Genomic DNA, 10,578 nt, shown 5'->3' on the forward strand with positions numbered 1-10,578 from the left:
GAGTTGGTCATCTTCTAGACCAGGGGTGGGGAACCTCCGGCCCGCGGGCCGTATACGGCCCCCCGCTCAATCAAATGTGGCCCGCCATATATTTCCTCCATGTTATTGTTTTTAATTTATTAATTTATTAATCATCATAATCATCTGTTCCGCATAATCCGTTTCAGTGTCGCATAGCAACAAGGTAAACAAAGCCGCCTAGGCGTCTCTGTCTCCGCAATTAATGATGACGCGTATATCAAATTAACCAATGAGCTGCGACAACCGTGACTGTAGGTTCGTCCAGTTAGCTGCGTCTTTCTGGTTTAAGTTTGTAAAAATGTCGAAGCGCAGGAAAGTTGATGATGAATGTCGCGTCTTTCAAGAAAAAAGGACAACGGATTTCTTTTTTGTAGAAGTGAAAGGAAAGCCAGTATGTTTAATTTGTGGAGAATCTCTCGCTGTTCTAAAGAAAAATAATATTGAAAGACATCATACCACCAAACACCCAAAGTATAGCACTCTGCAGGGATCGGAACCAGCGGAGAAAATAAAGGTGCTCAAACATAATTTGATTGCACAGCAAACTTCCGTCACACGACCCAAAAAGGAACTGGACAGTGTGACTGAGGTGAGTTATGTGGTGAGTTCACTACCGTCACATTGAAATGATGATAAGGTAAGTCTGAGATCAAATATAAGCACTACATGCCATCAGCATAATTTATAACGCCTGTATTATTTGGCTGTGTGTTGCATCATTGTAGTATGTGGCCCGTGACCAGATATGTAATTATTAATCTGGCCCTCGGTGGATAAAAGGTTTCCCACCCCTGTTCTAGACCTTCATCAGTGGTCACAGGACGCTGCCCATGAGGTGCTGTTTGGCTGGATATTTTTGGTTGGTGGACCAAGTCCGGCACTGCCGGACCATCAGTCCGGCAGTGACAGTGAGGTGTTTAAAAACTCCATCAGCATTGCTGTGTCTTATCCACTCATACCAGCACAACACACACTAACACACCACCACCATGTCAGTGTCACTGCAGTGCTGAGAATGATCCACCACCTAAATAATACCTGCTCTGTAGTGTTATCATTGAAGAACGGCATGAAAGGGGGCTAACAAAGCATGCAGAGAAACAGATGGACTACAGTCAGTAATTGTAGAACTACAAAGTGCTTCTATATGGTAAGTGGAGCTGATAAAATGGACAGTGTGTAGAAACAAGGAGGTGGTTTTAATGTTATAGCTGATCTGTTAAATTAAAATTATAGTTATTATTATTATACCCCACGCCATTAGGTCTTTTGTTGTTTTATATGTTGTGTTTCCTGATGTACAGCCACATTAGTACATTTCTCATTAATCCATTAAAAACTGTAGAACTTGTGTGTATCAGCAGTTCTTAGTACAGCAAAAAAACTACATGCAGCATGCTCATGATGACTTAGCTAATATACACGTGCAGGCAGTCCAGTTTCTAAAACAGCTGAAAATAGAGTCTTTTAAAACATAAAAAATGACTTGTTTTTCCTCTCTTTTAAGGAAATAATCAGTGAAATCACTAGATAAGGTCTATGCTCAGTGTGGGGGTGAGGATAAAAGGTTGTGTTGTGGTTAGTTTTGGTACACACAAAGGTGGAAATGACTTTTGTTAACTACTCATTTGGGTTATATGAATATGTTACTAAAATTGCACTACATTGGTAATATGACCTTTTAAAATAAACAAATTAAAGTTTTTAATTTACAGTTACATGTGAAAATGGCTTGGATGGGGGCATGCACAGGTGTCTGAGTGGTGGTGACTTACCGGCACTTTCATGCAGTCATCGAGTCAAGATCCCAAATGGTTTTCCTCTACTTACATATTAGTTTTATAACCTATTTATTGTCAGTACAAAGACAATGAGTATGACATATTCATAACATATTTATAGTCAATACAAATCTCAGCATAGCAAAACACCCTGACTATCAGGCCATGGAGTTATTAAATTATGATAAAGGGTTGAACCGAATTGTCGGATACTTAACCAAGGCAGAACAATACTTCATCCAAAAAGTCACAAAATCCAACAGGGATTAAATAACTAAACAAAAGAACAAAATAATAAAACTAAAGAAACCAAACCATAAACCACAGCCTAAAGCGGAGGTTGAGAATAGAAAAACATCTTAATCCAACAATCCAGTGAATCGAGTGAAATACAACTGACATGCTTGTCAAAGAACCAGGAGAGGGAAAACAAACAAGAAAACTGCCATGCCACCACTGGACACAACTCAAATCCAAACTAGGACAGATGGACAAAAAACATGTTCACCAGCTTAGTTCCTGGAAACCAGAACAACAGGCTTGCGGGAAAGGCTGGTGGTCAACAAATACAATCTTCAGCCTGGCATGTCAACCAAGCGAACTACAAACAGAACCAAGCGAACAGGCACAGGAAATCAGAAAAACAGACTCATGATCAGCTGAGTTACACACCTCTTAAAGAGCCACCACCAGGTGAAATGACTAACACCTGATAAGGTGAAGAAAAGGCTTTTAAAGCGCAGATTAAAGAGTAAACAGCATGGGGACAACATTACAAGTTTTATACTACTTTACCAGTCTTTACTTGTGTTATATAGACTACAAAATGAGCCCCCAAGACCTAAGGAGAAGTAAACTACAAACTAATAATTCAATTTAGACTACCAACACCTTAGCAAAATTAAATCAATACATTTCTTTTTTTTTTATATTTTATTTATGCATTTTCTCCCCTTTTTCTCCGTTTTAGCGCGTCCAATTGCCCAATTGCGTCATGCTTCCTCTCCACCGATGCCGATCCCGGTCCGACTGAGGAGAACAAAGCTAACGTGGGCAGCAGCCGTATGCATTTTGTCACCTACACTTTGACGAGTGCAATGCAGATCAGCACCGTGTACGGAAAGACACACCCTGACAACACTCTTTTCCCGTCTCTGTTCAGGCACCATCAATCAGCCAGCAGAGGTCGTAATTGCATTAGTTATGAGAGAGTCCCTATCCGGCTTTAATATCCCACCCCTATCTTAACCACAGGCCAATCGTTCATGTGGTTTCTCAGCCCAGCCGCAGGCAGAGCTAAGACTCGATACTATGTTTTCCAGATCCCAGCTCTGGTGTTCCAGCGTGTGCTTTTACCGTTGCGCCACCTGAGCGGCCCATTTCTTTTAACCCTAAAATGAATATTATAATGCCAAGTTACTACCTTTTTTAAACTAACTTTACACACTATGTAGTATGCTATGTAGCTGATATAAAGTCAGATGGGATTTGCCTTATTGGCTGACTAGTTCAGTCAAAGTTTGTCGTTATTTACATCTTAATTTTAATCAAATATTCATCCTAATTTAGATCAGTGCTAACCACACATTTTATATGAACAAATGTCAGTGTTAAAATACTGTACATTACATTTTAAAGAACTGGAAGTCTTTTCATCAATGTTTCCTAAAAGCTGTGTTTTTCTATACGTTTTTAGAGACTTCGGATTTAAAAGAATGTATTTGTGGTGATTCAAATTGCTGATTTAGCGTGGATTAGAGATAAGAACTTTGCCAAACTATTTTGACCAATAACTGGTGACCTTTAACTGTTACTTGTAACTCACAATCTTACATCAAGCCATTAAAATATTAAACAATCATTGAGAAATGTCAGCAGCTTATGTACACAAAACTAAATTGCATAATAAATAACCTAAAGTGACCGTAATGTAGAACAGTAATATGCACATTAACAGCATGACCAGAGCTACTTCAGCATTCAGAATGCATATCATCAGAATGCATCTGGTATCTCAATGCTCCTCTCCACAACATTTGTTAATATAATAAAGTCTGCCTGCACTTATATTGCAAATATCAGAATTATGTTTAGTGAGAAATAACATAACACCCATCCACATACGAAGGGTTTCTTGAACAACCTTGCTTGAGAGTAGATGCATCTGACAGCAGGCGTGGAAATTTTGGCCTGACACCTCTGCTGTGGATGCGTTCTGAGGGTGTCACATTTCTGGGGGTGGGATAGCAAAAGTTTTCTCGCTCAGTGGCACTGAAGTATGTAAGGTATCTGCAGCTTCATGCTAAAGTTAATTATTAACCAGTGACTGTTGAGAATGAATTGAAATGATTTTATAACCAAGCTCTTATTTGGTCATATAAGTTTATCATTAAAACAGACTGTGAATCATAATAATTATTGTATCATTCATATACTCAAAGCTACTTTGTCCGGATCAGGTTCACTGTGAGTTCAAAACTCAGACCTGTGCCCCTGAAACTGTGTGGCACAAACAGTGCCTGGCTGCAGTGTGTTGCCCCTTGATTCGTATTGGTAATTGTAAACATATCTTCAACTAGCACATTATATATTCACCATATCAACAATCTCCAGTGAGTGCTAGGCAGAAGCGCTTCATGAAAACAGAGTGGACCCTTCCAGAGCAACCTCACAGTCCTTCCCTGTTTCTCAAACACCATTTTAATATACTGCAGACTGTAAACTGAGTTTGAGCTGGCGCCTCAACTTGCCACGTTAACACCTAATTCAATGGCTACCCATCTGAGCACACTGTAAGTTCAGCAAGGGACTGGGCTGTGTCCCAAACCATATAATACTCTTGGTATAATGTGCTGAAATACACATTACTGTTGTTATAACATAGTCCTACCACATATTCAAAATCACATATGATGTACTATATAGCACACCACTTTAAAATATTTACTATTTTATAAATCAATAAATCAGAAACCATAGTGAAGGATTTCCAAGATTCCTTAGAAGTTACATAATGCTCTGGAGTAGCTTCATATACAAACCATTCTTATTCCTGAAACGGAACCTTCACTATACAGTCATGTCTGGTGTATTACTTCCAGTGGATACCAGAAATCCCACAGTGCAATACAACAGGTCAGTGTTCAGATTATGTGCCCTGGAGGCTAGATAATACCCGTAATACAATCAACAAAGTCTATAAAATATGAAGGGGGGCACCATTTCTAATACATGTTACGAATGTAGCTTTCATAAACAAAAGTTCCCATAGAAGGCTTTGAGCACCGTCCTGGGAGAGCTTTTTTTTAACGGATGCCTCTTTACAATCTTGGCCGATGCACAGAGCTAAAGAATTCCAGCATTTTAATGTTTACAATTGTTCTACGTTAAACTGAAAATGATCCAAAAACCCCGTTTTAAAAAGTGTACACTCTTACTTTAAGCCATAAAAGGTTTGTGAGCTCTGTTAGAAATAAATCGGGATACTATGTTGTGCAAAATTTTGAATTATGCAAAAAGACTACTAGCTGTATTAACTGCCAAATACGCTCAGCAAAGAAGTAAACAGGAATGGACACTTGTTGACATTTTAATTACATAGATATAATTATATATTTATGCAGTAAAGAATATATACTCCTAAAACAAGGTGCAAAAAAAGCTTTTTTTAAAGTGATGCCATGTGCTCACTTCATGTTTTTAAGCTTCTGGTACCTTAATATATTTCTTCAAAATCCTAGTGCTCAAAAAGTGTTCCCGATAATTAACCACTTTCTAAAGGTGTTATTTTTAAAGCAGTTATTTTTTGTCTATTAATGCCGTTACTCTCCACTTTTGTTTCCTTCTATCTCCCAAATACATTAAGAAGGAAAACTGTTATTTGACTGGTCTAAATTATCGCAAATGTGAGTGAGTGAATGTGTGTGAGTAAATGTAAATACATGATGCCCAGTGATGAATTGACAACATGTCCTGAGTGTATTTTCACTCTGTGCCTTGTGTTTTGGGTGGCACCCTGATAATGATAAAAAAGTTATTATTATGAATGAATTTGTTAATTCAAAATGAGTGCCACATTGAACCAGGGGACATGACTTTAGATGTCTGCTCTGGTCACTGTCCATAGGGAGTATGGTATATTCACTACATGAAGGTAGATTGGCCACTGTTACCTATATACTAATAAATTGGGTTGATTTGGTATCTTGTTCACTGTGTTAGATTTGCACCCTTTCCAGGGTGGCCCCAGACCAACTGCTCTGATCAGGGTAAAGCGGTTATTTAAAAACTGTAATGAATAAATCAATACTACTTCAAAGTAGTGACATGACTTGACATGTCTAAAATTAAGATTAACAGCACAAATCTTTTGAGGTAATTGTTGCATTTCTACCAATGTCTAAATCTTTACAATAAAAAACCCTAAAGTTACACACTGCAGCTTTAATGTGTAATGCAAAGAGTGTCTGTGTCATAGTGACCCTGATGCACTTTGTAGTTAGTAGTGAACAGAGTATGGTGGTATTTGGGACGCTTACTCTTGCAATGGAGCTCCAGCAGTGTTCGGTACCACTCGTCCTGGTCCTGCTCGCAGTCGGCAGCCACGGCGAAGCTCTCGGCTCGGGTATAAAGCACTATCATGTGTTTGTGTTTGGCGTCGGCGCGTTTGTTGATGTTGAAGCAGGTATCCAAAGCCAGGCTGCGCTTTGGTGCGGCTGTTTTCGCGCTGCGGAACTTCTTCTCGCTCTCGTAGTACTCGAGGCGGGCCGGACCGCGTTCCGAAGCCACCCGAAGCACGAAGTAGCGCCGGTGCATGGACTTCTGCTTGCGGAGATAACCGCTCTTCTGCACGTCCTCGCAACTCACCGCCTCGTTCTCCATAGCTCTGTCTACCCGGGACTGTGTGCATTCATTTACCCCGGCTCAGCACGAGTTTACTCCCGTCCCCCCTCTCTCCCGTTCCTTTTGGTAAAGTCGTGCACGTGTTCACACGGCGTCCAGAAATGCCATTTCCGAAACGGCGCTCCGTGGATAAAGTGCGAACGGACTGCCGTTTAAATGCTCAGTGAATCACACTAATGCACAGTAGGATACAGTGCAAACTCTCCTCCTCTACTCCTCTACTGCTGCTACCGCCCGGCCTGTCACTCACCCGCCTATAGTTTAACAGCGTGCTGTGTGTATGAGTGTGTGTTTGTGTTTTGTTCGTGAACGAGTCGATTCTCTGAATCAACGCTTTTGTATACTTGTTAGTAATGCACATTTAGGCTCTTTACAGTGAGACATATCAATTGGCCCATTCGGTTCCTTCGACTCAAAAACTGCTTTGTTTTTTAGTATTATCGTTTCTTTTAAACAAATTAGATTATTAGAATAATTAGACAACCTGTAATTATTAGTTATGTAATGATGATGCTATATACTGTACATTATAGCATCATATGTGGAGACCAAATCTACTTGGTGTTTCGGGGTAGCACTGTCGCCTCACAGCAAGAAGGTCCTGGGTTCGATCCCCAGGTGGGGCGGTCTGTGTCCTTTCTGTGTGGAGTTTGCATGTTCTCCCTGCGTGTCTGCGTGGGTTTCCTCCGGGAGCTCCGATTTCCTCCCACAGTCCAAAGATGTGCAAGTGAGGTGAATTGGAGATACAAAATTGTCCAGGACTGTGTTTGAAATAACCTTGTGTGAACTGATGAATCTTGTGTAATGAGTAACTACCGTTCCTGTCATGAATGTAACCAAAGTGTAAAACATGACGTTAAAATCCTAATAAACAAACAAACAAACTTGGTGTTTCCTGCCATTCTAAAACATTACTGCCATAAATACCTGATGGGATTTTAACATTATGTAAAGCTAGTGAGTGGAATGTGCTTGTTTATCATTTTTACATCAGTACATTGGCATGTATCAGCACATTACATCATTTTTGGCATATCAAAATATTGGGAAGACTTGTCCAATTATTGTGATTATGGCCTTGAATAAACTTAATTTATAATGTAATTATAAATTGCATAATGTAATTGTAATATGTATGGTATAATACAAAACAAGGCCTGCGATAGACAGCCACCCTTTTAGGGTGTTCCTGCCCTGCACCTTTTTTTTTTTTGCATTTTTAAGTGGTTAATTAAAATAAAATGTAGAAAAAGAATTACGAAACAAAAACCTTTTGTTGTTTTAAAGCTTTTTGGGAATAATGAATCATTTAATAATTGTACTGTGTCCTTATACTGACTTACTGATTCATTTATTCACTTATTTAGTAATTGGTTTGAAAATAGGATTTGGTTAGGCTATATAGGCCTATTCCATTGTTTGCAACAGCTTCGACAATCCAGCGTTTACCTAAAAGAGCTGATTTAAAGAGTCGACTTGTTAAAAATGATGTACATCACTGGTAAATGTAGGTACCAACCCCATTATTAATCAATTGTTCTCTATAGACTTTATAAAGTAAACAAACCAATGATTTAATACAGTGATTTTAGTGCACATCATCAAATCATCAATGTGATAAATAAAAGATACACTGGCAAATTTTTTATATAAGCCAAATAATTGCATTTAATTTATTTAGTTTTGCAGTATGTCTTAAGTTTATTTTAATGCGGCTGTATAAGACGTTAAGTTTGTCTTTGATGACAAAGCAAACTTGTTGATGGACATGATACTGAACAAAGAGTTGTTTGGGAATCGACTCTTATTTTGATCCAGCTGATACGTGTGTGTGTGTGTGTGTGTGTAGAGGAGGGATGAGTAGCTCAGTAGCTCTAGGCTGCCACTAGGATCAAATTTCATTCTCACCTCAATGTCCAAAACCAACCGCTCTTCCCTTACCTTATAAGCAAACCCCTAACCCACTACTATACAACACTTTAACGCCACAATTTCTAAATTACTGACCCAGAATTCACTGCTGTTTTACCGTTGCACTGCCACGTGTTTTACAGTAATCTTGGTTAAATAAGCTATATTAGCAGAGCACTCCCAATATCCAAAATAAAGTAAGTATGCGCATACATATCAAAGACATGCAGACTATATTTATATTTCATTGTTGTTATTTTAAATTGGGCTTTGAGCTATTTTAATTAATTGTCGTGCGCCCACTGCTGGACATTCAAGTCACTACACGTGTCTATTATTAGACCTGAAGCAAAGTGAACCAATCCTGGGTCATCAGGTGTGTAAGAGAGATAGCTAGACATTGTGAAAGACCCGTTTCACCACCATCAAAGTATAGCAAGGATGGAATCAGCAGATTTGTCTTTGAATAAAGCCACATACAAGTTTATCCTGGAAGAAAACTTGCTGTCTTGCTTATCCTGCGGTACCTCCCAGGTTAATCAAGGTGTGTATGGAGGACCGCCAGATCAAGACTCTGTCATGACCAGCCCAGTCTTTCTGACCTGAACATCAGTGAATACCTCTGGAATGTGATCAAGAGGTAGATGGTCACAAGCCATCAAAGAAAACCAAGCTGCTTGAATTTTTGCACCAGGAGTGACATAAAGTCACCCAAAAGCAACATGAAAGACTGGTGAAGAGCATGCCAAGCCACGACTACAAATTAGGATTGAGGATATGAATCAAAGTGAGTTGAAACATTAGTGTGAGTTCTTTACAAACAAACATGGACTTGTTTGCATAATTTGACATCTGAAAACGACATATTTTATTTTAAACAGTTGCCATTTGCTGCAAATAAATGCTCTAAATTCCATTTTTATTTGAATTTTGAAAGAAATGTTACCAGTAGTTTATAGAATAAAACAAAAATGCTCATTATACTTAAACACAAACTTAGTAAAACCATTTACATTGGTCTTACTCTGTATGTAAACTAAATGGCAAATAGTATTTGGACACTTGACAATGAGCTTGTTGGACATCCCATTAAAAAAACAAATAGCATTAAAATGATTTGTAATTGTAATTATTTTAGCTATAACAACAGCTAATCCTCTGAGAAGGCTTCTCACAAGACTTTGAAGTATGTATGTGGGAAGTTTTGCTAATTCAGCCAAAACAGCATTTGTACACCAGACACTGATGTTGGTCAAGAAAGCTTCAATTGATGTTACAGTTCATTTAAATGCTGTTCAGCGGGTCTGAGGTCAGGGCTCTGTGCAAAGCCGAGCTTTTCTTCATGTCTTTATAGACCTTGCTTTGTGCACAGGGGCACATTAAGGCTGGAATGGGAAAGGACTATCCTTAAACTCTGTTTCCAACTGCTTTACACTTCGAAATCTTGGAAATTTTTCCTAACCAATTGCTAGTGTAACTGAGCATCTTTAGAGTTTGCTGTGTTTAGTAAGAAATAAACTGTACATAGACAAATTATCGGGAGCATAAAACTTTACTGGATTGTTCTGAGGCACAGCACAGACTACAGAGAGATGAACATGTGTGTAGAAAAGCACACTTTTCCATTGACTATGGAATCCCCAAAGGGACAAAATGTGTTTAATATGTAAACACACACATCAAACATTGTCAGCACACTACACCACAGAAACGTCTGTTACACTAACTTAATTGCCGTATGATTGCTAGGACTGCCTCATATTGCATTTTATATTTCATACACTGCGTGAATGAACAATCTTATTTGCTAAACACAAACCTTACATTTTGAATTTCACAGCAAATTTCACATTACACGGGCAATGGCTCATTTCACGGTTCACGAATTAGGTAAAGCCTTGGCAATAATCTTTATATACTTAATTAATATTTTTTATATAGCTTTAAAATTATATATTCATCA

General features: G+C 38.7%; 1 protein-coding gene across 1 annotated transcript in view; it reads right to left on the reverse strand.

Annotated features, from left to right (window-relative positions):
* Positions 1–6,962, reverse strand: part of si:ch73-335l21.1 (insulin receptor substrate 1-B) — a 96,184-nt gene extending 89,222 nt beyond the window's left edge. The window contains exon 1 of the mRNA XM_062994265.1: positions 6,341–6,962. Within this exon, the coding sequence (XP_062850335.1) occupies positions 6,341–6,683 (343 nt within the window). The 5' untranslated portion in view covers positions 6,684–6,962. The remainder of the gene's footprint in view (positions 1–6,340) is intronic.
* Between the last annotated feature and the right edge of the window lie 3,616 nt (positions 6,963–10,578).

The sequence above is a fragment of the Trichomycterus rosablanca genome, chromosome 4, assembly GCF_030014385.1.
Source record: "Trichomycterus rosablanca isolate fTriRos1 chromosome 4, fTriRos1.hap1, whole genome shotgun sequence".
Taxonomy (NCBI): Eukaryota; Metazoa; Chordata; class Actinopteri; order Siluriformes; family Trichomycteridae; genus Trichomycterus; species Trichomycterus rosablanca.